Source organism: Suricata suricatta, chromosome 8, assembly GCF_006229205.1.
Source record: "Suricata suricatta isolate VVHF042 chromosome 8, meerkat_22Aug2017_6uvM2_HiC, whole genome shotgun sequence".
Taxonomy (NCBI): Eukaryota; Metazoa; Chordata; class Mammalia; order Carnivora; family Herpestidae; genus Suricata; species Suricata suricatta.
In genome coordinates, this window is record NC_043707.1 from 40,060,076 (window position 1) to 40,088,017 (window position 27,942).

At 41.9% G+C, this 27,942-nt stretch overlaps 1 protein-coding gene across 4 annotated transcripts in view; it reads right to left on the reverse strand.

Moving 5' to 3' along the window:
* Positions 1 to 26,612, reverse strand: part of PIP5K1A (phosphatidylinositol-4-phosphate 5-kinase type 1 alpha) — a 34,059-nt gene extending 7,447 nt beyond the window's left edge. Inside the window, exons 1-11 of one of the 4 annotated variants that reach the window (XM_029949544.1) lie at positions 26,578 to 26,612; positions 26,088 to 26,491; positions 17,237 to 17,275; positions 10,240 to 10,271; positions 7,923 to 8,003; positions 6,537 to 6,667; positions 5,976 to 6,093; positions 5,641 to 5,793; positions 4,658 to 4,957; positions 1,313 to 1,518; positions 450 to 533 (exon numbers count right to left, since the gene is read on the reverse strand). In XM_029949544.1, coding sequence (XP_029805404.1) covers positions 450 to 533; positions 1,313 to 1,518; positions 4,658 to 4,957; positions 5,641 to 5,793; positions 5,976 to 6,093; positions 6,537 to 6,667; positions 7,923 to 8,003; positions 10,240 to 10,271; positions 17,237 to 17,275; positions 26,088 to 26,259 — 1,316 coding nt within the window. In that variant the 5' untranslated portion in view covers positions 26,260 to 26,491; positions 26,578 to 26,612. The other 3 variants (XM_029949546.1, XM_029949545.1, XM_029949547.1) reach the window with 3 other exon arrangements.
* Positions 26,613 to 27,942: the final 1,330 nt, after the last annotated feature.

A 27,942-nucleotide genomic window follows, 5' to 3' on the forward strand; every position in this document is an offset into this window, starting at 1 on the left:
ATTTCCAGCTCCCCCCTTCACCACCACTTCACTACCCTGGTTCCACAGGCTAATACCCTGCACAGAACACAGTGAGCCTCCTGTTTCTCCTCTGAGGGAAGGGGAGCACGTTTCCAGCTGTATCCCAATGCAGAGTGTGACTCATCGCACAGGGCTTTCACAAAGAGCCAGACAGATGGTGTATTCTGCCCTGGTGCTTCCAAGGGCTGACTCAGCTCTCCACAGAGGTGTGTGTTATGTTTGGGAAAGGGGCAGGGTAATGAAGCCAGGGAGACAGGCGAAATCAAGGAAATAAAACATCATTTAAAACCCAATGAGGTAAGCAGCTAGACTGCAACTCCCTGTTCTTGTTCCAGGAAGAACTTAGTGACAAACCCACCTGAAGGAGAAAGGTGAGTGGTTACCTGCAACCTCTTTCCCCCCGCATCTGGGATCCGTGCGCGCCTCACCTGTAAGACTGCAGAATGTCAATGATCCCAATATAAAGCAGCAGCCTTTCCCCTTTACTATTGCGGGCAGGGATGCCACCCATACTGTTCCGGAAGACAAGAAGAAAACAGTAAGAAAATCTTTGGCCTTGTACATAGGGGCTTCTCTTAACCTCGAGTCAGATCAGGACAGGAAACTGAGCCCTAAACCTAACTATCACATCTTCCATAAACTGGGGAGGAGTGAGAACCTTCCTCCAACCCCAAGAACCACTCTGGAGTATGTATTCTAACCTCTTTGCCTCCAAGTCTCTATCCCCTGCCCCTCCGAGCCCAATTCCACCATTGAGAATCTACAATCATCCCTATACAGCAATGTTGGAAACGTTCCAGTAACGCTGAACTTCCTCAGTACTTTCATATTTTAACTCATGCCCACTAGGATACTCTTCTTGAGAGTCACGGTAAAGGATACCTTAAAAATGAAACTACCTACAAGACATTTATGATATTTCAGTAAATATACTTCCTTGATAGAGCCACCATTGTAAGAGGAACACCTTCCATAAAGTTGCCTATAACAAATTACTTTTTGTGAAGTTCTAATAAGCAGACGTGTCTAAGACTCTGAGTATATTCTTTTGGAAAAGTCTTTTGATTCTGAATACCTCTCTTTCTCAGATGTACTACATATCCCCAATTTAAGACCCCTTCCTTTCTTTTCACATTCTTAAGGAAGTTCATTTTATAGTTTTATAAACATTACTATGGTCAACTTAACTTCTGAATCGGGACTACTCTTATTCCAGATGCTGGATCCTTTCCTTAAGAAAAGCTCGCAGCAAGTCTCCATTCTCCTTCCCAGCACCCCCGAGCCCACTCACTGGTCATCGGTCTCCATGGTGCCACCACGCCGAGCCTCGCCCTGGATAGACTCCATAGCTGTGGAATAGAGAGCCTTCTGGGGGGCTGGTCTGCGAGTGTCAACTGAGCACTGGGCTTCACTGCCTAAGGGCTCTCGTTGTGCATGATCTATGTTATGGATCGACATCAAGAGGCTATAGTCCATTATCTTGAAGCTCTGCAGCACCTAGGGAAGGAAAACAAAAACCAAAACCATGATCTGAGCCTTGGGAGGTAAGAGAACTTCTTTTCAGGCTCTCACTGCTTTCCTGATTCTTAAGACATTAAAAAAAATTTTTTTTTGTTATTTTATTTTTGAGAGAGAGGCAGAATGGGGGAGGGGCAGAGAGAGGAGACACAGAATCCAAAGTAAGCTCCAGGCACTGAGCTGTCAGTGCAGAGCCCTACGCGGCTCAAACCCACGAACTGCGAGGCCATGACCTGAGCTGAAGTCTGACGCCCAATCAACTAAGCCACTCTGGTGCCCCTAAAGATATACTTTTAAAATGTTTATTTATTTAAGAAAGCAAGAGAAAGGTGGCGGGGGAAGAGAAGTGAGAGAATCCAGGCTGGCTTCCCGCCATCAGCATGGAACCTGATGTGAGGTTTGATCCCATGAACCATGAGACCATGACCTGAGCCAATATCAAGAGCCAGACTCTCAACAGACTGAGAGATCCAGGCGACCTTCAATTATCCTTTTTTTTAAAAAGTGTTTATTTATGGAGATGAGGGACAAAGAGAGGAGGAGAGAGAGAATCTCAAGCAGGCTCTGTGCTGACACAAAGCTCAAACTTACAAACCGTGAGATGATGACCTGCGCCAAAATCAAGAGTCAGATGCTTACCCGACAAGCCACCCAGGTGCCCCCTTGACAATAAAACCTCCAGGGTTAACTTTAGGCTTATCCTTTGCTCCTCCTAGTCCCTGAAGAAGAACATACTAACCTCCTCTGGTCACTATTTATATCCCCTCAGCTCTCTTCAATTTGAGTAAATATATATTAGGCCACTGTCTAGCCCACAAAACCCTCTTTGTTTGTTTTTTCCTTATATCTCTTTGTGAAGAAAGCATTATTTTCCCAAGGGAACAGGAAATACATATTTGTGCTGTAAAGAATCCACAAGGAAGGTCTGGTGAAAGTACACCTCGTGATGGAGCAGATCGGTTGCAGGACCTTATTCGTCCAGCTGCAATTCAGTTCAGTATTTAGTGAAGCCCTACCATCTGTAGGCACTGTGTCTGTTTATGGGGATACAAAAATACTTAAGAGTGTTTCCGTCTTCAAGGATATTATAATTTAGGAAAGGAAACAACTGCAAAAATAAATGCAATACAATCTAGTATGTGCAACAACGAAAGTGCTTACATGACTAAATAGTGTAGAAGTCAGGAAGTGATACAGAAGTTTATGAAGGATAAATTAGAAAGTAAGTCCAAATAAATAAGACTATTCCAAGGCCTGGAGACATGAAACAAACAGCATGTTATATCCGGGGAGATGTAATTTGGTAATGCTAAATAAAACAGAAAATGCAGAAAACTGGTGTGGCAGATTAAAGAAGTTGATAGGCGAAGAACAGTAACAAGCCTGAAGTGCCAATATTAAGGAGCCTCAATTGTGGGGCGCCTGGGAGGCTCAGCTGGTTAAGTGTCCAACTTTGGCTCAGGTCATGATCTCACAGTTTGTGGGTTCAGGCCCCACATCAGGCTGTGCTGAGAGCTCAGAGCTTGGAGCCTGCTTTGGGTTCTGTGTTGTTCTCTCTCTACCTCTCCCCTGCTCATGCTCTGTCTCTCAAAAATAAGTAAATGTTAAAAAAAATTTTTTTAATCCCATGTTCTCAACCCTCTTTCCATCCAGAACAGGGTACGAAAGGGTATACTCCCACCAGTTCCATGAGCCACTTTGGTGACGCAGCTCAACCAAGGGTGTTTTTGGTAGGTTGGTGGAAGAAGGGAGAAGAGAGCAGAGGAGTGATTCTTTTTTGTTGTTGTTGTTAAAGATAGGAGTGGGCAGAGTGAGTGACAGAGAGAGAGAGAGAGAGAGAGAGAGAGGGAGAGAATGAATGAACTTCAAGTAGGCTCCACGCCCAGTATGGAGCCCAAACAGGGCTCGATTTCACCACCCTGAGATCATGACCTGAGTTGAAATCAGGAGTTGGATGCTTAACCAACTGAGCCACCCAGGAGCTCCCAGGAGTGATTCTTATGTGAAGTTTGAAAACAACTCTCTGCTCCACTGTATCTAGTCCTCTCAACCAAAGGACTCAAACTAACATAGGCATTATCCTGTAAAAAGATGCAGAGTAAGTAAAGGACAAGGATGGACAATGTTACAGAGTAGAGGAAGATGATCCTATAGTAACAGTTGAGAGAAAAAAATCAGTAGGAAAAAATGGCACAAAAAAACAAAAAAAGGTATGTTAAGAAAGGGGAAACAGTCAACTGTCAAGCTACAGAAAACTCAAGGAAGGCCTATGAAGTAGTCTCAGGGCACTTGGGTGGCTGAGTCGGTTAAGTGCCTGACTCTTGATGTCGGCTCAGATTATGACCTCACAGTTCAGGAGTTCAAGTCCTGTTTTGGGTTCTGCATGGACAATGGAGAGCCTGCTTGGGATTCTCTCTCAAAATAAATAAATAAATAAACAGGAAAAAAAAAGTAGTTGTCTCTATTTGGCATCCCAGGTGGTCACTGGGGAGAGTAGTTCATGTGAAGAGGAGAGCGCAAAAGCCAGGACAGTGGGTTGAGGCAGGAATAGAAGATAAATGAAAAGGAAAAATAGAAGAGTGGGGAGGAGAAAGGGGCAGAAAGAGAGGGAGACACAGAATCTGAAGTAGGTTCCAAGCTCTAAGCTGTCAGCACAGAGCCCAATGCAGGTCATGAACTCATGAAACAGGAGATCGTGACCTAAGCTGAAATCAAGAGTCTGTCACTTAACTGACTGAGGCACCCAAGTGTCCCATAATTAATACATTTACTTAAAAAAATTTTTTTTAATGTTTATTTTGAGCATGCATGGGGGAAGAGGCAGACAGAGAGATACAGAATCTAAAGCAGGTTCCAAGCTCTGAGCTGTCAGCACAGAGCCTGATGAGGGGCTCAATCTCACAAAGTGTGAGATCATGACCTGAGCCAAAGTCGGATGCTTAAATGACTGAGCCACCCAGGCACCCCTGTAAAAGTTATTTTAAATGAAGTCTGAGACATATAGAGCTAAGGAACTGAGCCCCAACTCCCACAGATTTGATGCCCAAGAATAATAATAACCTGTTTTCATGACTGAGATTTTTGGTATCTGAGAGTGAAGGAAATAGGACAAACTCACCAAACAGTCACGCTGTAGGGTCTTACATAGAGCATTGTACATATCAGCATCCAAAAATAGACCATCTGGAATGTCTTGTAAGAAGTCCAAGTCTTTAAAGGTGGGGAGAGGCTTCTCTCGCTCTTTTTGGGAAGCTCGCCGTTTGTAGGTTGAGCCCTTGAGGTCATATTTGATGTGCATCTTGACTGACCGCGGTAAGAGATTGTTCATCACCACAATTCGAATGTTCTTACCACCTGCCTGCACACAGTACAGTCCATAGAATTTAGGCAGCAAAGTGCGAGGGTTCTGGTTGAGGTTCTGTGGGAGTGAAAATAAAAAGTAGGAGAACAAGTCAGCTGATTTTCAGTGAAATTTAAGGGCAAAAAATTGCCACCCATTTTCCGTCGTCTGCTACACGGGGTTCAGGTACATCTATCTGCCCATAAGGCCACATTGTATTTGCTTACAATTTTCCAATGCATCTATCTCGGTGATCAAATTATCATCAAGCCGAGCCACAGACCCTCCAATCCAATCATCACTCAGGATACTCCATGTATGATGGATATATTCTTTCAGAGAGGTTTAAGAGAAGATCGTATTGAAAAAGTCTTAATTCTAAGCCCTCGGTATAGCATATTCTTATGGGTGTGAGGTAAAGCAAAACTAACTTCTCCAGAACTCCAAAGGCAGTCAACCAGAGTGAGGTAGAATAGAGTACTATCAAGGGGAGTCACCAACCTCATTCCCTGGTGTAGGAGGTGGACTCAGTAAAATTGTCACTGAATATCACCTTTGGGTAGGATGGTCTAAGCCAAATAACACTTAAAATACGACAGATAAAGAAAACCTGTTTTGGCCCCAGGGAGGCAAGAGAGATGGGCCGAAAAGCCCCCAGACGAACTGTCTTTATGACAGAAGTGTGGATGCGGTGTTGCCCTGCTGACAAGAACCCCCAGCCACCGGGCCAGGAATGGGGTGGGCAGCGCCCTTCTTCTCACCATGTAGTATCCTGGAAGCAGCTTCTGCAGGAACTCTGCCTCTTTATGCTGGACTGTTTTGATGATGAATTCATCGTCACTGGACACATAGAAGAGGGAGCCACTAGCCCCAGAGCTGCAGAGTTCAATCAGCGGCTCACTGCAGAGGGAGTACTAGGGCCCAGAAAGAAGAGGGCAAGAAGTTCAGGAACACGAGGGCTTGGCCAACCAGGAATTAAGTACAGACGCAATTCTATTCTAAAGAAAAACTAGAGTAAGACTGTGAAGGGAGGGTTTTCCTTTGGGAGGATCCCTCTGGTAGTGGAGTCATAGGGTACTGAGATCTGGAAGCTTACCAAGTAATCATCAGGCCGGATACCAAATAACTCCCGAAAATAACGGAAGGCAACAGGTGCATAGGTTTTGAAGCGAAAGTCATTGTAGTGATGAGCAGGGGTCAAGTTGCTCCCTTCACTGTGGGGTTAAATTGAAGAACTTGTAATTTACCAGTCGCTGTCAACCCGGGAGGCCACCCTGGGCAGACACTTCAGAGTCACCCCTATGAGTCAGTACATCCCTTATGAGAGAACCAGGGGGATTAAAGGAGTCAGTTACTTAATGGGACATTGCCACAACATGGGGATTAAGACACGGGTGCAGAGAATCACACTACCTCTTACCTAGTGCACTAAATTGCTTTTAGGGCTCACTCCACAGGTCACAGGCTCATGGAAGTACTCAAAAAACAGCATCTGCTCTCTAAATTCTTCAGTCCCACATCACCCCGACTAAGATCAAGTTAAGGACTGGACACCAGGCACATGCCTAAATTAGATCTGAACCCCTGAAACTGTCCTGAGGTTGATAAGAAAAAGCTGCACTCCCCAGGAAATTCCCATGAATGTTAACCTCTGTACCTGGGAAAGAAGATACTCTCTACCACATAGAAGTCTTGCATGAGGACATCACGCTCTGGTTTGGTACTCAGGCTTCCAACAGTGTGAGTAATGCCTAACTGGATGGCACCTTTCAAGGCAGATGAGGTTGTCTGAGAAACAGAAATGAGAGGAAAGTTTCTAGTATTAAATCTGATCAGAACAATAAAAACTCTGGAGGGAAGGGCCAGAAGAAGCACTTAAAAAGGAAATGCCCTTCTAGTACTTCAGACTAAGCTGGGGCAATCCATTTCCTCCATTCTCTTGCTTAACGGGGCAGTTATGCCTGGTAAAGCCTGGAATGGTACAAAGATACACCATAGCAAAGGCAGACTGTCCGAGTCAGCTCCAGCTACACAAGGTGTTCCCACCTATGCATATCTACATCTGGAAGATATGTTGTCCTGAGAGAACAATCTTACATCTCACTCCAGAGGTTCCTGCCCCTAGAATATCTGGCGCTTCTCCAAACACTGTATTTATGCAATATAGAATGTAACTAAAATTAACTGATATTGTCTGTGCTGTCCAATACACCAGCCAGGCGTGACTATTTGTCAATTTAAAATAAAAATAAACTAAAAATTCACCATTTCATTCTTGACAGTCACATTTAAGTGTGTGGCTACTGGATAACACAAAATATAGCACACTTTAGTCACTGTAGAAAGTTCTAGTGGGCAGCTCTGCTCTAAATGATATCCCTCATCCCCAACCCTCACCAAGTATTAAACTACTGGTACTTCTATTTAGTCCTCATTAGTCATTAAAACTAAAACTAAATAAAATTAAAACTAGAGGCTGGCTCAGTTGTTAAAACATGTCTCTTGATTTCAGTGTGATGAGTTAGAGTCCCACATTGGGGATAGAGATTGTTTCAAAAAAATTTTTATAACTAAGTTTTTAAGTGTGTACTGCTCCAATTAGACTAGAATCTTTTTGTTCAGCACATAAATAGAGCTCAATATATATCTGTTGAGTTGACATGGGCCTTGAGCCCATTCCCAGGGAGGGTTAGGTACCTGACAGACGTCAGTCCACCTCTATTACTTGGGACAGTGCAATAAAGGCAGAGAACACACATAAGAAAATTTACATGGGCCAGAAACAGGACTCCAAGAAATCATCACACCCCGTATCAGACAAAGTAGAAGATGCTCAATGGAAGATGAATACTGTCCCTTGGGAACCTAAGCATCTGCAAAGTAGTCCAGAACTAAAAGTAAACTTTAAAGTCCAAGTTGTAGGATAGTTCTTGTGCAAAGGTTTAGGTATCAAGAAACGAGACAAGATGTGGAGAATATCATCAAGGGGACAAAATTACCCCTTCCTGGAGTAGGATGAAGAAACAGTTACTCCTAGACATACCTTCTTATATGTTGTCTCTCCTGAGGAATCAACACCTCGGTGGCCTATTTTCTTCATGGGCATGCCAGAGGAAGAAGCCACCTGGAAAAAGAGTCAAAATTAGCATATGATCCCCACGTCATATACCACACAGCTAGCGTGATGATGGTACATTAAAACAAACCAGAATAGTCAACCAACCCTTTCTGGAAGAACATTTTATAAAATCTTCACAAGATTCACTCCATGCAAACACACAGCTCTAGTGTTGCTTCCCAAAGAATTAACTGGCTAAAATATGACAGAAAATTCCTAGGCACACATTTCACCTTTTTTTTTTTTTTTTTGGAGAGAGCAAGCTGGAATAGACAGAAAGGGGATGCAAGCAGAGAGAGAGAGAATCTTAGGCAGACTCCATGCTCAGCACAGAGCGCTCAATCCCATGACCCGTGCTGAAATCAGAGCTGGACATTTAACGCCTGAGCCACCCAGGTGCCCCACATACTTCACCTTTGATCATCAGAGAGGACATTAAAAAAATGTGTACCAGGGTGCCTGGGTGGCTCAGCTGGTTAAGTGTTCAACTCTTGGTTTCTGCTCAGGTCATGATCTCGTGGCTTGTGAGTTTCAGTCCCTCATCAGCCTCTGCAGTGATCGTACTGAGCCTGTTTGGGATTCTTTTTCTCCCCCTCTCTTCCTCTGCCTCCCCTGCTAGCACTCACCTATGCTCTCTTGCAAAAATAAATTTAAAAAAAATGGAGTATCATTAATTTCCTTAATTTTCCTTAAGGAAAAGCAGAAACAAAGAGAACTACGAAATAGCTGCTCCAGGAAAAAGAACAAACTTCACTTAACAGAAGCAAGATAGGTTAAAAAAAGTAGTTCCACAGACCTTTTTTCACCAATCTCCTTTCAGAAATGACTAACCCTCTAACCTTCAACCTGACCTGAACACTATTTGCTGAAGTGAATTCACCAGTAAAAATGATCTAGCCACTTGCAAATGCAAGTACTGCTAGCTGAGGAATAAAAAGCTGAGGCAGTAAGAGAACTCCTCTGAGACAGGAGCCTCAGGGCCTTGAAGAGATTCTGGTGAATGAGAGATACTGCTTTGTTTTCCACCCACATGACAGCCCCTGATAGGAGGAAGGAGTAAGACCAGTACAGCAACAGCAGAGCCTAGAAGGCAGTCCCCACATCAAGTTGAAGCACAAAAGACACAAAGGTATTCTTCATGATGTCAATACTCATTAAGTTAACAAGACAGAGGCAAAAAAGCCCAGTGTAAATAAGGTGTGATGATCTCAGGGCCTGATATTCCAATTCTACTGTTTTAGCTAAGGCCCTTAGAGAAGACCTTCAGTATAAAATCTCATAAGGGCGCCTGGGTGGCTCAGTCGGTTAAGCCTCCGGCTTCGGCTCAGGTCAGATCTCACGTTCGTGGGTTCGAGCCCGCGTCAGGCTCTGTGCTGACAGCTAGCTCAGAGCCTGGAGCCTGCTTCTGATTCTGTGTTTCCTTCTCTCTCTCTGCCCCTCCCTCTCTCATGCTCTGTCTCTCTCTGTATCAAAAATAAATAAAACATTAAAAAAAAAATCTCAAAGACCCTGGAAGAGGTTCTAACGAGAAAAATCTAAAAGCACAGGCCAAAGGAGACCTGCATTTGGAAGCCCTGTCATAAAACCCAGGAGAGAGGCAAGAAGAAAGAAAAGGTTTGGGAATAGAAAGGCAATTAACAGCTTCTGTTAAAAGAACTTCAGATTCACTAAAGCTATGTAACCAAGACACAGTAATAGAAAAACCCAAAGAGTGAGCTTTAGTGCCTAGCCTTATTGATCCCACTTATTAACTGTGTGACCTTGGGCAAGTTATAGAACCTCTAAACCTCACTTTTCTTATCTGTACACATGGGTAACAATGGTACTTAGTTCACAGGAGTGTTTACAGGACTAAATAAGAATAAAGGGCACTTAGGCAAATTATTTACTCTTTGGTACACTGCATGTGATACATTAAAAAAATGAAAGGGGCACCTAGGTGGCTCAGTTGGTTAAGCTCAGCTCAGATCCTGTGTCTCCTCCTCTCTCTGGCCCTCCCCCACTTATGGTCTCTCTCCAAAATAAGCATTAAAAATTTTTTTCTAATTATCAATGTGGGCTACTATCAATAGCTATAATAAACTTCAACAAAAGTTGTGTTAATTTCTAGCTTACTAAAGACATGTAAGAATCTAGTCTAGCTTCCAAGATCCAAGTAAGGGAAAAATAAAGATGTGATAAACAGGTATCGTTCTATCCCAGAATTAAAACTTTAGAAATATGGTACCAATATAAAACTCACCTCAGATGCCATGGATCTCTTGACTCCAGATGCTGTTAAAAGAATAAACAAACCATAATCACAAGTGTGTATCCACACACTAGAAACCACAATCTCTATCAAGTACACTGAAACAATCGGGGTTTGAGTCTACTCTATGAGCTCCTGCCTCTTGCTCTGTGATACTAGATCCTCTTGGGAAGGGGTTTTAAATATCCCTTCCTCTTCTTTCTCCATACTCACAGAACCCTTGTGCATATTCCATTCTTGTTCTAGTCTCTTTTCTTACTCCAGTGTTGATATTTTTTTGGAAAATATATCTGTTCTTGATATATTTAACCATCAGAGTCAATACTCTTGATACTGTGGCTGAAAGAGAACGGGTATAAGAGATATCTAAGACTCACTGGGGAGTCTAGGGCTTGATAATTTTTCCTATAGAGCTGAAAGGGTTAAGAACTTTTAGAGCCTATCTATGGGGCTTTACTCCTCCATTAATTATTTCAGAAAAAAAGGTAAAGAGTTGCTCTATGGAGATGAGGTAGCTAAGGATGAGAAAATGCAATGTCAAAATAATGAAGATTCTGCATCCCTACTTCCTCAGCTTGATTTCTGCTGTAAACTCAACAGGAATTTGTTGGCATTTACTTACTAAAGTGAGTTTTACTTACCAAATATTTAATCAATGCAGATGTGTAAGGTAAGTGTGTGGTTCAATCTCATAAATATTATGACTTTTAGTTTAGGAAATTTTAGTTTAGGAAAGACTGTAAGAATATATTTAGCTAAAATGACTAAAAGAACCTATCTATAGAAAACAGACTCAAAGGTTAAATCAATTCTCAAGGGTCTGCCATCCCCATAACTTTCATCCATGATCATATTGTTCCATGACCACCCGGGATACAGACCGTCCTCCCCTTTGTGTTGGAGAATATTGACCTATATCTTCGAAGACTACTGATACATCACTTCAATATAATTCTAATGAATTCAAAGGAAATAAAGATTAGCTATACTAAAATTAAAAAGAGGAGCCTGATGGGATGGATCTTCAATAATGTAAATTAATGCCTGAGTAGGAAGACCTCAGTTCCACTGTATGTATAAGGATTAATAGTGAGGCAGCAACAGACACATGGGATTAAGGGCAATAAGGTAATGTCTAATTATGATTGTTTAAGACAAATGATCAAGGGCCCTGAGAATGTCAGAATACAGCTGAGCTCAGAGACAAAGTTGTAATAATAGCCCTTAGTCGTACAGAGGTCACAGACCAAGTATTTCTGTTACCAATAAGCAGAGCAGTAAAATTTCCTTCCCTATAGTGAGTCAGGGTGGCAAAAAATGGGGAACAGATGGTTTTCATTCCTCTTCCCAAAAAAGGAGGCAATGGAAATGTTAGGAAGACATGCTGCAGAAAACGACCCAGAAAACTGGAAAGCCAGCAGACCCCAATCTACAGAGCCCTTTATAGATGCATCATCTTCAGTCATCATCTTCACCTGGGTAAAGACTAGGTCAATTAGTAACAGAATCCCAAGCTGAAGCTTCCATGGAACAACAAGCCAGGATGACTCAGGTTTAGAATTAAAACTGCTACTGACCTACAATAAATTTAAGGTGCCCACCACCACCAACCAAAAAAAAGTCTAACCTTTCATATCTTACAACCTTTTAGCCAAGAGTCAACAGGCTGAGTTATTTAAAAATCAGAAGATCGGGGCGCCTGGGTGGCTCAGTCGGTTAAGCATCCGGCTTCGGCCCAGGTCATGATCTCGCTGTTCATGGGTTCAAGCCCCACATCGGGCTCTGTACTGACAGCTAGCTCAGAGCCTGGAGCCTGCTTCAGATTCTGTGTCTCCCTTTCTCTCTGACCCTCCCTTGCTCATGCTGTCTCTGTCTCTCAAAAATAAATAAAACATTTAAAAAATAAATAAATAAATAAAATAAAAATAAAAATCAGAAGACCTGAGTTCAAATCTCTCTTAAATCAGACAATGTTCTTTACACTTAACTAAAAAAAGAACCTATATTAGAAAGCTTATATAAAGATTAGAGTATATAAGCTAAAACAAGTAGACCATAAAGTGCTATACAAATATATTCTTTCCGTGTGACTTTTTTGCTGTTTATTTATATGGGGGGGGGGGGGAGACAGTGAGTGGGGGAGGGACAGAGAGAGTTGGAGACAGAATCCAAAGCAGGTTCCAGGCTCTGAGCTCTCAGCAGTGAGTCCTACACTGGGCTCAAAGTCCTGAGTCATGAGATCATGACCTGAGCCGAAGTTGGATGCTTAACCTACTGAGCCACCCACGCACCCTGATTTTTTTCTTTTTAATGTTTATTTTTGAGAGAGAAAGAGAGAGCATGAGCAGGAGAAGAGCAGAGAGAGAGGAAGACAGAAGATCCTATGTGGGCTCTGCACTGACATCAGAGAGCCCGATGCAGGGCTAAAACTCACAAGCTGTGAGACCATGACCTGAACTGAAGTCAGACGCTTAATCGCTTAATGGACTGAACCACCCAGGCGCCCAGACGACTCTGGGTGATTTCTGAAGCAAGAGCAAAGTTGGGCCCACAGCAAGGTTTAATGTTAAATTACCTAGACCTTTATGAAACTTCAATTAGCATCTCAAATTAATTGGCTCCTCCCAAACCCCCCGTGGGGGGGGGCCCCCCATACCCTCCCCTGCAAGTGCACACATTCAACTATGGAATCAGCGATTCTCCATGAGAAAATCAGTAGGCTTTTAGTTGAGAGGACCAACATTGATCCTGCACTTCCTGGTCAGTGCTTGGCCTATCCCTTCCTTCCTCACCCCAGAGGAAGAGGTTTGGAAGGGATCTGGCAGAACCAAGAAAGGCCAACATCCAGCCCTAGTCTGACAGTATTACCTAGGAAACAACCGCCTCTGTACAGAAGTAGTCACTGGACAAATTAAACAATGTAGATAAAAAGGCAGATTAAGTGATTTCAAGGCACAGAGTTAGGTACAGGGTTGTTTTGTTGTTTTTTTTTTTAACTCCCTGAAAAGTTCTACTTTGCAACCTTTCTTAGTTTTATCCCACAAAAATTGTAGCTCTAGGGCTACTACACTCTTGCAAAGTACCCAGAACCAGGATGGGGGAGGAGTTTCACTTGGCAGAATTTTGGTGCCAAATGCTTAGCTATCAGCAAGCCCCACACTGGGATTAATCCCAAGGACACTATGGCTGAAGCAGTTAGAACAATACTGGGATCTAAATAATAACAATCAGACCAAGTAATATTCCCTCCAAGGAGGAGAACATGGACCTAAGATTTACTCTATTCCTTGCCTGAAGTTCTGCCCCTGTGAGGCCGACCGGAGCTCAAATCTAACAAAAAAGAACAATGGAAAGGAAGAGAAAAACACAAAGTTTTACCAATGTTGCTGTAACATCCAAGTTGGTCTACAAACCTAATGAAGAACACAGTGACATTTCAAGGAACGCTTGACCACTTGGTCCAAGGCTCTGACAATAAGAGACTACAGAAGTCCATGAGACTGAAGAGTCAACAGTATTGTACCTGTTCACATCATAAGCAAACTTTCTCTTCTGTAAGTACAGCAGGCCGAGGAAGAGGAGCAGAGGGAAGAAGAAGGGGGGAGGGGGGAGGCCAACTCAGCACAGCAACACCGGGATAAGACTAGAATATGATTCAGCAGTAAGATTGTTTCCTAGCATCTCTGTGAAAAATATTCTCTGATAAGGATGTTATTATTTTATAATCCATATCCATGATCTATATATATCGTTCTCTTTTTTGGTGGAGAAACAGAATATAGGCCAGAGCGTCAATGTTAAAATTTACTTTATTCAGGGAAAAACTCCTCCTGAGCAACTGGGGACTTGCCTCTCCCATCTAAGCCAAAACTCTGAAGGATTATTATTAAAATGCCTACATATTGGGGTGCCTGGCTGGCTCAGTCAGTGAAGCATGCAACTCTTGATCTCAGGGCAATGAGCTCAAGCCCCACATTGAGTGTGGAGATTATTTTAAAAATAAATACATGTTTTAAAAGCCTACATCATCAGTGCACACCATGAACTGTGTGGCAAGTGCTGTAAGAGAGGAGAGCACCTTACCCAAGGAGGACAGGTATGGAGGCTGACAGCTTAGCTATAAAGAAGGTCCTAGACCCACTTCTCACTGGTTCAACTTTAACACCTCTCAATACTAGTTCAATGGTGGATTATTTGTGTTCCCCAATCTCATCCATTTATTTAAAAACTATTTCTTGATCATCTGTTACATGTCAGGAACGATGTCAGGCACTATGGACAGAGAGTTTTACGTTCCTGACCTAGAGGAGCTCACAAATTTTCTCTGATTTTTTTCCACTATCACTTGGACATCTCCACATTCTCCTAGTTTTCCGTAATGCTGATTGCAAGACTCAACAGAACTGCTGATACTTTTTTAGAAAGTGTTTCTCTCCACTGGCAAAATGTTTATTTGTATAGCACTTCAAAAGCTTACAAATATATCTCATTTGATCCTTAAAACAATACTAAAGGGTTTGGGAGCCATTTAAATATAGGAATTAAGAGACATATCCACCAAATATAATGTATGAAAACTCGTTTGGATGCTGATTAGAAAAGTAGTAAACTAAAAATACTTCTGGGACAGGAACCTCGAGAGGAGAAATAAATAGCCCCTATTAATTTTGGAGATGTGACAATGCTACTATGGTTATGTCAACTCCTTCCCTCCTCTTCCCCCTAAAATACAGTCCTGATCTATCGGAATAACATTATGAAGAATTTTTGCTGAAATAGCATGAAGACTGGGTTTGCTTTAAAATATTCGGGGGGGGGGGTGGAGGTGGGGAAACAGGAGAACAGATGCAACAAGCTTGCAAAATGTTTTTGCTGAAGATAGATGATGGCACTGGAGGTTCTTTATACTTTTCCACTTTGTGGACGGCTTAAAATTTTTATAATTAAGGAGCAGCCCGGTGCGTCTGACTTTGGCTCAGGTCATGATCTCACCGTTTCTGGGTTCAAGCCCTGCATCAGGCTCTGCTGACAGCTCAAAGCCTGGAGCCTGCTTCAGATTCTGTGTCTCCCTCCCTCTCTCTCTGCTCCTCCCTGCTGGCGCTCTCTCTCCCTCCCTCTAATATAAATAAAAATATTAAATAACATTAAATAAAAATTTTTTCAACCAAGCCAAGTTGAAAACTCAGCTCCTTCAGCCATAGACAAAGCTACTGGCCCACTATCAAGCTAACAAATCAATAACCATTTCTATTACGAAAAAAGTCATTCCAAAAGGGCCTTTTGAGAATTTTAGTCTAATCCTTTTTTTTAAGTAAAAGCAAAAGCATTAAGGGGAATGCTCAAAAATCAGAACAAAGGTAGTGACAGAGCCAGAACAGGAATTCACATTCCTAATCCCCAATTCAACTTCCTTCTAAGCCATCTTTTGTTTTCAATTTCATGGCCACCTAGTATCTAGAGGGCCCAAGCAAGCACTAAGGGAACTAGAATACTCTAACTAAATAAATCTCAGAACTGCTAAGAGACAATATGAGCACATATTTTCTTTCCCTGAGGTACCTCCTTCCCTTGGGACAAGAAAATCTTTTTTTCATTTTCACTGATAGAGTCCTCCTTCAGTTCCTCTCAATCTTAAGTTAACAATAGCGATAACTGTTCCTCTGGTAATCATCGTTACTGGCAAAAAGAACAGGAAAATAGCTTTTGCTTCATTTAGTGAAGTTATCTTTGTTCTGGAACAAATAACGCCTATATTCTAGAGCAGCAGAAACTTTCTTCAAGTCTGATATTTGAAAGAGCAGTTTTACAGTTTTACAGATGTCAAGTCCTCCCTAGTAGTAGAAAAGTACCTTTTCATCTTTGTAATAAAACATCAATAACTTAACAGAGACAAAAAAAAATTAAAAAAAAAAAAGAACTCCATCTCAGATTAGAGTTTTCTTTTTGGTGTGTGTAGGACCATGACTGGCTCTGATTAAAAGCATAAGGCTTTTATGATTACTGAATTTGCAGTGGACAAAAAAAGGCATCTGATAGACAAACTCTTTGTGTTTGTTTTGTTTTGGGGATCTTGGGACTGACTGCAGAATTGTTACCAATCCTTGGCACATTAACTTCTAAGATACTTTCTGAAAGAATGGAAGAATCAGTAACTGAACACCTTATACACAGAAGAGCTCAGAATTTTATTGTTTTTCTAGGAGAGCTAAGGTCGGAAGGGGAAGTTGTCTTCTGTACTAGTCTCTCCTTTACCAAGGATTCCTGGTTCAGTCAGTAACCAGTTCATTCAATAACAAATAGTTAATCTGGTTTAAAATCATGTTAGTTCACACACAGACTTTCAGATTAGTCAGGGGAGCAGTAACAGCATAGTGGGTAAAAATATGGGCTCTGATTTCAGAACACCTAGGTTTGAATATTCGATCCACCACTAACTAGGCAACCTTAGACAAGTTAGTTAAAACTCTCTAGGCCTTGGTTACTTCATCTATAAAATAAACAAATAATAACATGTTCCACATAGGGCTGTTAAGGGAATTAAATAAATCACGTATAGCACTTAACATGATTAATGCTCTATAATACTACCAATTATTATCTGCATTGTGAATTATGAAACCTATCTACAGGAGGGGAAGGGTCAGAGGAAATGAAAAGATGCAGTAGAAAGAGAAAAGAATAGTTCAGACTAATTTAATGAAATAAAAGGAAATGGAAGTTATAGAAAGATTTTGAGGGAGATCCATATTCTACTGTGGAACTGTAAGAAAAGAAACTTCTGTGTTAAGATAGCATCTTTTTTCAGAAAGGGCAGAGAAAAATGGGAGTTAATATCAAATAATGCTCGCAAGACATCCAGAGCCTTCCCAGAAGGCAGTCATGTACTAACCACTACAAAGAGTCTGTCATTGTTATGGGGAAGGGAAGCTGGCTGCTAGTTACTGCAAGGAGCTCATGCTTCTTCAGCACAGATACACATCAGATCTACCTCTCTTACGGTTGACCCCACAGCACAGAAAGTTGAAACCTAAATGAGGAAAAACAGAAAGTTATCACTTACTTCTAGGGTTCTACTTGCTTACAGAATAAGCATTAAAAACAAAACAAAAAAACCCTCTATTAAAGTTTAAAATTCTGAACAGGGCTTAACCTGACCCCCAGCACCATACTGTGAAATGTACCATGATTTTTTTGCAGTTCTGAGTAAACGTCCAAAAAAACAGGATAAGTTCTGGCAGAAAATTCGAAGAGTGGTCACAAAATTTGTAATCAAATCATTTCACTCTGGAGTGATTTCATATTGGCAAAAAAGTTTCAGGTGCAAAACTCATTTGCATACAGGCATCTACCCTTAAAAAAAAATGTGTGTACATTTTATTTGAGGGTCTTCCATTCTTGGAGGATAATTTGGCAATATCTAGCAAAATGTCTTAAAAACATATACATACAATTTGACCCAGAAGTGAGAATTTATCCTAAAGAAATAGTCAAAAGGATAAAGATGTGTATACAAAGATATTTATTGCAGAATTGCATGTGATAATTATTATTGGATAATGTAATCAGAAAAGGTCTAAGTAAACGAAAGGAGATTAGTGATATAAATCATGTCATGAATAGAATATATAAACTATCATTTTTACATATATTTAAGGATAAGATAAGAAAAAAGTTGAAAAATTATGTAGCACAGTATTTTTGTAAAACACTTATCTATAAATTCACCTGTATTTACATACAATGAAAAGTTCCAAAATTAGGTTGATTTTGTAATTTTAAACACTTATTTCCCTTATCTATGTAAATTTTCTAGAACAAATAATTACATAGATAACAATTAAAGGAAAGAGGTACACAGGGATGGTTTACTACTCCATTTTCCCTATTAAACCACTCCTAGATAGTCCCACTTACAGACCAACATCACTCCCACCTCACACATTATCTCAAACTCTATACATTACAATCATATTGAGCGGCTGCAGAGGTAGAGTAGAAGAAAAATGTGCGAAGAAAATGTCCAGAATGCAGACAATCCCAAGTTACAAATAAGCATGACTCCTCTACATTCACTCTCTACCATAAGCTACTTTGAGATGTTTGTACAGCCTTAAACAAACATTCACCAGCACATTTAGAGACTCTCTCTGAAGAGATTTATCTTTCATGTCCTCCAGAATATCAGTATTTTCCTATAAAAACAGGGAGACTTAATTTCAGCATATCATCTGGATACCAGGCCCTGAAAAGTGTAAAAGATCTATCCTCTAAATTATGAAAATAAGCTGGGAAATCGTTAATGTTACTATAATAATTTCAAAACGGCTGAACCAGTCAAGTGCCAAAGTGGAAACAACCCAATCAATTCTTGCTAAAATACAACACTGAATCATCACACCACGTCACAGTATTGTTCTGAGAACTCTCTAGGAGTCTTAAGAAAGCACTCCATTTTGGTCCTTGGCCCCACCCTAACTTGTGTTTCTGATGATAAAGGCATTGGAGGCGCTGGTTTCTAGTCACTTGGCAAAACACCACTGTGACTCTCCATGTATTTGTTAGCATTGAACTACTGAAGACTCAAATTCACCATTAAGAGGAAGGAGAAAATGTAGAGGAAAAGAAAAACCATCAATATACCTCTGAGAAGCACAAAAAAGGCAAACTTCAGAGGGGGAAATGAGGAAATGAGTTGACTTTCAAAGAGGACATAACTAAATAAAGATACTTCCCAACCATAAAAACCTCCGTCATCAGAGTTGCCCCCCACTCCCCAGAGTGTAGAACAAAACAGAGTTGGCCTTAATACCAGAGCCTTTCCCTGCACCTTCAGAGCAGAAGCATTTCCGTTGGAGATGAGATGACATCATCCATCAGATGAAGAACCAGGAGGCAGTGTGTGACTGACTTCAGGGTTTGAAGTATGCATATAATTTGGGGACGCAAGTGGCTGGCCGGATGTGCATTCCTCAGACGACTGGAGTCTTGCCTGGGCAAGTCATACAGAGGCAACCCCAGAGACCTAGCTCAATGACTTACCAATACCACCACATCAAACATGTCAAGGAGACTGACACAGAGTACACAGAGATACAAGCAGACTTTTGGGACGCAAAATGCTAACTCTTAGGGGTTCTCTTGGTTGATAGGAGTGAGAGCCAGAGGTTTTAAAAGGGGGAAAAAAAGGGGGGAAAGCAAAAACCCACACAAAACAAAACAGAAACATGATCAGCCCAGTTATCTGCTGTACTTTCTAAAGAGATCTGTCTGGTCCTTATTACCTTGAAATTCTGAAAGCCATTTTAATTACACTCCTGTAGATGCTAGGCACAATACGTTCTCCAAATGAAAATACTGAGAAATATGTTTTAAGTATTAGCCCACCTCTTGAGAAGTATTGCTGAGCACTCAAAAAACTGTTTAGAAACAAAAAAAAGTAACATTATTACACCCTCAATAATGACTAAACCAAGCCACATCCCCAGAGGAAAGCTCAATTTTGTTTCCTAGCAAGTGTCAAGTTTTCCTAAGGATCTTCTAGGAAAAAGTCAAAAAGACAAAGATGCTCCCAGAAACAAAAGCTCCAAAGCAGTTTGACCTATCAGTCCTGAGGTCACCTCAGATAACAGCCAACTAAGTAGTAAGGAAATGAGCTTACAAAATTACTAAGACTCATCTTGGTAACATACAGCCTTTAGATAACACCTCTGCCACTAGTAAGCTCTCTGAACCTCAGTTTCCAAATTTGGAAAATGATGTTAATTAAAATAAAAATATCTCTTCATTTCTCTCTAGTGATAAACTTTTGCTTCTACAAAGCAAATTTCATGGTTCGGCCTCAATTATAGTATCTCTCACCACTAAAACTTTGGTTGAAAAAAAAAAATTGTGTCCTTCCGAAGAGACAGGAGTCTCCTGGATAAGCCACTCATGGCCAAAAAGTATTTGCCATTTCTTGGCAGATCACCACCTCCTATTTCCAAACCTGGCTCTATCAATCCTGAAAAAGCAACGACTCTTGCTGGATTGGATTGTAATGTACGCACTTTAGCAGACAAAGTCTATAATTTGAATGATATCATTGCCCCAACAATGTACTTCAAGGCAATTACAAGGAAAATAGGAGATAATGTTACTTTTTTTGTCATTCCTTTCTTACAGGTTCTTTTTTTTTTTAAGTTTATTTTTATGAGAGCACAAGTTGGGGAGAAGCAAAAAGAGGGAGATAGAAGATCCCAAGTAGGCTCCAAACTGTCAGCACAGAGCCTGATGCAGGGCTTGAACTCATGAACTGTGAGATCATGACCTGAGCTGATACCAAGACTCAGACGCTTAACCAACTGAACCACCCAGGTACCCGTATACAGCTTCTTGTCAATGAAAATTTGAAGTTAACCGAGTTTGTTTACCCTATGCACAGGAAAGCTACTCTGCTTTAGCTGATTACGTATCCTAAAAACACTTCTTCTCATTCTTTCCCCACAACTTCCCTTGCTTACCTCCCTTTAGCCCACTCCCCATCAACATTGCTGATAGTTTAGGATAGTGCTTATTCTGGACTAATCCCATATTGATCAGTTAAATATATAAGGCAAATAATAAGATATTCTCAACTCCCTGCAAAGAACCTGCCCTCCTTACTCTTGCCAAAATTTTCCTCAGACTCAACAGAAAGGAGCTTTTTCTGGAATCAGATATTTACCTGTAGACAATCACACTGTCTACAGGGGTACCTGACTGGCTTGTTCAGTAGAGCACCTGACTCCTGATCTCGGGGTTCTAAGTTCGAGCCCCATGTTGGGTGTAGAGATTACTTAAAAATAAAATCTTCAGGGGTGCACAACTTGCTTGGGATTCTCTCTACAGCCATTACAAACAAAAAGACTGGAATTTCACAGATGAAAGAAAGATGATTGGGAGACAAAGTTTTAAAAAAATGAGGTTGAGAGAAAAAAGTTCATTTCAAATAGAAAATTTTAAATAGAAGATGGAAGCTCACAGGAGATATGAACAAAACCTATCAACACATACACAGAAGCTAAACAATGCTCTCCTTTGATAGGAAAGGGTGGAGGAGTGAAGTGCAATAGGGGAAATGGGCTAGGAAGGGGTTTCCTCTAGGAAATACCATCAGCCCAAACACTCTCTCTCTGACACTGAATGGTGGGCTGGGGTTTGGAATACAGAGAAACAGAAACAGATTCCCTCCACCAGGCTATCAGAAAATAGCATACTTCCTCAAGTATAGTTTTATCCGTGATCAAGAAACACACCTGGTAAACAGAGAGGAGAAACTAACAACTTTGCTCTTTGTAACAAGAATATCCTAAAATTCTAGAAAAGAAAATATCCAGATTAAAGGATAAAAATAACCACCTTCCTTTTCTATCCCCAGTTCTGTCTTTGGCCTGGTATTACCTCTGTTATTCATTTCACAGGCTACAGTTTCCATTATGTTATCAAAGAAAAACAGACTACTAAAGTATGTAATAACTAGTAGCTGGCACCTATTTGGGCAAATATTAATCAGAAGACATGTATATCAACCCAGAACTGCACATAGAAACTAACAAAACATACTATTTTGATATCCAAAGCTAACTTATCAGTACACTACCAATTAATATCAGATACTAGACACCTAATAAATCTATATAATTGCACTTGACCAAGTTTAAGCAGCCATGGCAGAAATAAATGGTTAAACAAAAACAATGGCATTCTGATGTCAGTTTTCTGTCAGAATCTACCCAAGGGAACAAAAGTAAAAAAGTGTCAAAAACCCCAATGGAGAAAACAAATAGCAACATCTCTCCCTACTTACAAAATGTCAACCAAAATGGTCAACCTAGTGATACTCTGATTACACGACATTCTATCTTTGTATTTCCAAATTCCAGTTTCCTACTCCAGTATTTCAGTCATATTATTAGAACAGAAGAACTGAAGGGAAAATGACCAGCCTACAAACGTTTTACACTGGACACAGAGAACACAGACTGGTGCCTGGGTGGCTCAATCAGTTGAGTGTCCAACTCTTTGACTTCAGCTCAGGTCATGATCTCAAGGTCATGAGATTGAGACCTGCACTGAGAGTGGAGCCAGTTTAAGATTCTTTCTCCCCCCACTGCCCCTCCCTCTCCTGAGAGTGAGGGCAACCATCCCCTCTCTCTCTCTAAAACAAACAAAGAACACAGACCAAAAACAAAACAAAACACACCTCAACAAAATCCCTACCATTTGGAGTTATCGGATTACAGGATAATTTGCTAGTGGGGCTGTTCTGGGAAGAACAGAGCCACCAGAATCAAGGATTTATGAGGCTGGCCCGACTAAAGTTCCCAACAAAAATGCTTCTGTCCTGCATCCCCTGGAGTTTCCCTCAGTAGTTAAAAGAAGTCAACAAAGGAGCTATAAAGTTATTTCCAAATCATTTGTGCTCCTGATAAAATCATATAGGTGAAGGGTCACAGTTTCAGAAATGTTCTTGTCTGAAGCAAAAAGGAACTACACGTTCACGATCTTCTAATGCTTCAAGTGCTTTTTTCTTGGGGAAGCCACACATGATTGTATCACAGAGCTCTTGTTTCTGAGGAGCAGTGCACACCTTAGCATTCTACCTTTACTTCCTAATTCCTTCAAACTTGAAGTCTCCAAAACAGAAATCTTTACTCCCTTCATGGTAATTTAAAAAAGGGACGCAGTGGCTGATTTCAAATCCACCCCCCCCCTTTTTTTAAAGATTTTGTTTTTTAAGTTATCTCTACAGAGCACTGTAGGGCTTGAACTTGAACAAGAGTCACATGTTTTACCAACTAAGCCAGCCAGGCGCCCCTGAATTTCAAGCTCTTGATAAACTAGTCAAACTATAGATAGGGAAACAGGCTCTCTGCGCACTGGTGTGACAGATGGTCATACTGTCAACAGCACCTCATCAGGGCTAATTTTATTTTTAAGTGGTGCCACTGTCCAAATAATGAGGATGGGGGAGAAAGCAAAAGGAATAAATTTCCTTCGCATACCAAACAGCTGAGATTAGAAGGCAAACTGCATCAACTTTTATTAATAAAGTGTAAGAACAAGAACATGATGATGGCTGCTGTAAGCTGATATTCATTTATAATTGCTTCCCCCCAATCCAAACACGGTAATTACTCCAATGGGAAAAGATGTCAAACATCACTTAGAGTGTATGGTTTGATCTACCCTCTGTATTTCACATGTCGGCAGAATAAAAGACCAGCTCCGGCTTATGGTGAAATAATCTAGACAGACAGGGAATGACTATTCTAAATAATCTGTCCTTCTTAATTTGAATGCCAAAAGATTTTGAGCCTCCAAAGGTTATGAGCAGCTTATCTAAAACATCAGTCAATCTGTCCCTGAATCCTAACATTCTTATCTTGAATCTATTTTCAATATTGTCAAAGAGAGTTCCACCAAAACTTAAGTGAGCTCAGCTAAACATCTAAGAACAATAAATTGTTTTTAGAATGGTTACAAAACCCACATACACACAACCCCCTACTTGAATTTCTACAAGGTCAGCCTTCTTACCCTTAGCAATTTAGGAAATCATAAACCATCACCCATTCAAAGTTTAATTCCCTTTGTACCATCCACACAGCAACACTCACCCCCAATCACAAATAAAACCCATTAAAAAACATAAAAAACACCTCATCTTAAAAGCCTTTCTTTGGTGCCAGAATCTAATATCCTACCCGCTTCAATCGTATCCTTACACTGAAATATTTTACTAAACTAAATTTTCTAAGGCCAAACCTAAGTGAAAATGAAGATACACAAAAAAAAAGTCAACACTATGTATCTGGACACAGAAATCCCATCAAGTTGTCAGGACTATTTATAAACAGATTTTTTCTTAATTTTTTAACCCAACTGTTTCAGTATCTGTCAAAGAAGCAAAGATGAAGAGTGTGAGAAACACAAAAGTAAAAATATGAATCTGTAACTATTTTCAGACATTTTTATACCTCGACTTCTCATATGAACATCATGGAGCCAAGGAGCTGTAAACTCCACTTAAACCCAGTATTTTATTTTCAGGTGAAAACACAATGGGAAAAAATATATATATACAATCTGAATTACTAACTGCTAGCTGTAGGATCTGGCAGTAACCATAAAAACATAAAAATATCAAACAATGACATCTGAAAAAGATAGTGGGAGTATCTGAAGCAGGAGCAGAGATGGAAGAGGAGGAAGATGATTCAATTAAGTGACAAAAGAAATATTCCTTAAATCTGTCCACGTGGCCAATACTTCCATGGGACAGAGGCTGAATCCAATTTTGGAATATAAATACATAGCGTTTAAGGTTAACTTGGTTCTAAGAGAGAGAACACCTAACTTCTTAAGTTTAAGAACTACACACAACCTTCTTTACTGCACTTGGGAAAGTAGAGAAAAGTTTTAAATTAAGGGACTACTCTATAAAAATACCTATGGTTTTACTTCATCCTTCACACTTCGAATGCAATGCAAAACGAGCTGCTCTGATCATCTAATGCTTTTACAGGAAAGCCGAAAAACACCTCTCCAGAAACTAAAAATAGACGCACATAAATAAAACTGCAGCTTATGAAGAAGGTATTTGTGACCATGTAGTCGCGCTCATTCATCCCAGCCGGAAGAGCAAAGGGGGAGCCCTCTAGCTAATTCCAAAGGCAAGGATGCAAGCCCAGGCCTAAGGAAATGTCAACATCTCAAGCACAGCATCCAACATCTGGTGGCGTCTCCAGTCCACAGTCACTGTGGAGCACCAGACATTTCTGATGGAAGATCCAGAACAGCTTCTGACTCAATTTCCACCCCCCTCCCTAGGCTTACACACGGTTTCCCTCCCACACACAATCTGTTGCTTTTCTTGGGGGCTCCTCCGCCCTGTCTCAATCTCCAATAGTTTCTGCCTACTTTGAGCTAGATTGCCTGGCTCGGCGCTCCCAGCGTTGATTTCCTGATACTGCCTAAGCATTCTTCCAGTGCGTTTCCGATTATGCAATATTTCCCCACAGCACGTACAACCAACTCCCCCAAGTGCTCCAACCTCCCCAGGCCTAACTCCCATCACAACCCTCCCTTAGCCTATACTGCATCATTCCATCTTCTCCATCTGTCTTTCAGGGTCTTGTAACTCCAATTTTCCACCTGCCTTCAAAACGTCCTCTTCCTTCCCAAAGTTGGGCAGTGAGAAATGGGGATAATCAAAGGGCGGTGTTTGATGTAATATGTGAGTAGAAGCGCGTGCGCGGGGTTGGCGCTGAGAAGCGATGACGCAGGAGGGGGGTCTCCAATGACTCCCACTCCCAACAGAATCCACAGTTCCCTAATTCCTCAGCAATCCGAAGAAAGCGTCACATTACCCTTAAACATGTTTTAACCCCACGGCTTCTCTTCCACATTTTTATCCAATTAACCCCATAATCAACTTGGATTCCACCAACCTCTCACGCCAAATAATTCCCCTAATCAGAAGACCTCCGTTTACTTCAGTTTTCTCTACTCCTTTCGGTTTCCCTTCCGTTTCCCTCCTACCCGCACTTTCAATCTCCATCCCTGCCTGACTCCACTGCTTCAAGTTCTCAAGTCGGTCTTCTCAAGACAGCTAGTGTTTTCGAGAGCCTCCCTTTCCTCCATCAAATCCATCCTTCCCTCGACTCCCCCTGCCCGCTCAGAAAGCCCGGACAGCCCAGCCCCCGTCCTCCCCACCGGCAACTCCTTGGACATCTCGTTACAGGTGCCTTCCCAGGTCTCGCTCTCGTTCCCACCGCACCGCCGTCACCAGCCCCCTGCCCGCGTCCCGCCCTGACTACCTGAGGAAGAGGCGCCAGAAGGGGCGCTGGGATCCACGGATGAAAAGCCGACCGTCGACGGCCCCGAGGAGGCCGACGCCATCTTGGCAGCCCCCTCCCCCTCAGCGGCCTCACTCCCTTTCAATCGGGCGCTTCCTCTTCTCTGAGTCGAATTTTCTCCACGTCTCTTCATAGAACCCGCGTTCTGCGGGCCGCCTCCCTGCCCGCGCCGGGGCCTCTCTCAGACACGTCGGGCTGGGTCCTGAAACAGCTCAGGGCCGCACCATTTGGCCGGCATAGGGGAAAACTGCCGTCTCGCACCCTCTCCGCAACTTCAACAGTTCGCCGTGGGAGCTCCTTTGCCCTCTCACTCTTGAGTGGGCTCCAGTCAGCTGCCACGACCCCGCGTCCGGACCTAACCACACCTAAAGAAATAAAGGGGCGTGAAAAGTCCCGGCGGAACAAATACCCCCGCCCCTCCTCCCCAGCCACAGCCTGTTTATCACCCAACCTCACTGCTCCTCTCTGGGTGGCCAGGGAAATCCGGGAACTGCGCATGCGCATAACCTTTCCAGCGTTCCAGCCCACTCAATGGGGGAGAGAAGGGAAGCCTGAGAGCCAATCGGAAGGCTGCTATTGGTCACATGACGCGGGTCCCTCACGCCCTGAAGAGTCCACGGGTCGTAGACAAGCTCTTTCCGGACTGTGGACCAGCCCTACGGTGGCTCAGTAGGTCCATTTGATTTCGGCTCTGTGAAAGGACCCGGTAGAGTTGCCGGAGCTCGGGATAAGCAAGAGTAGGCCCCGCTGGCCTCCAATTTTAGAGCCCAGGGAAGAACTACCGACCAAGGCGCTGTTGTCAGGTTAGCGACGTTAAGCCCTTGAATATCACAAAACATCATATGCGACTCTTCTTCCGGCTTTAGTGCTTCGTTTACTGTTTAGCTTAACGTGCGTGCATGTCTTGCTTTCCTTTGAATGACATTCAAAACAGCTACACTTTGCTTCAAGCGCAATGCTGGGCACGGTTACGAAATTCAGTAAATATTTGATAAAGGAATGAAGAAGACCTCTCAGAAAGAGCCACGGAAGAAGACCCTATCACAATCTTTCCGTGATTCAAGCAAACCCTTAGCTTAACTCTGTTAGTCAATGCACCAAAGTCCAGAGAAATTCCCCCATTCTAGTCTAGTGTTCGATTAACTCTGCTCAGTTTTAATAAAGTACCCCGGAGATTGTGAAACCAAGTTGGGAACTGAAGATCTAGCTGTCTCTCCCTGATCGCCTTAAGTTGCTGAAAAGCAAAAACTGTTCCACTTTTGTATCCTGAGCTCCTCCCATCTTGTGATACTTTCTGCACATGGTACCGGCTCAATAATTATTTGTGGAATTAATAAAGGAAGAGAATGGGGGGGGGAGGGTCTTGGTTTTGCAGCCCCCAAGATGCTCTGGTTATCTTCTATCCGGATGTCCTCTGGGTTCTCGAAAGGGAACCTAGCTCCAGAAAGTCCAGAAACTACCGCTGCCTATTTACCTCTGCCTTCTATCCCTCTCATCAAAATAGGAATAATTGTTTCCCTGCTGCCACCTGCTGGATTATTCATATTCCATTGGGTACTGAAGGTAGGCAAACTCTACATGATTGGGTGCCATTTCATTCGATAGCAATGGAATTGAATGACACTGAAGTATTTTAAAGCTGTCTATACATCTACCCCTCCACCTAACAAACAGTACAAAATCTAGACAGGTGGGAGCATGCTGCCTAGCCCAGGATTTGGCTCACAGGTCGTCAATAAATAAATATTTATTGAATAAATTATTCTTGTTTCCACAAAAGGCATGGAGTGCTACCATTTCCTTAGTTATTTTAGAA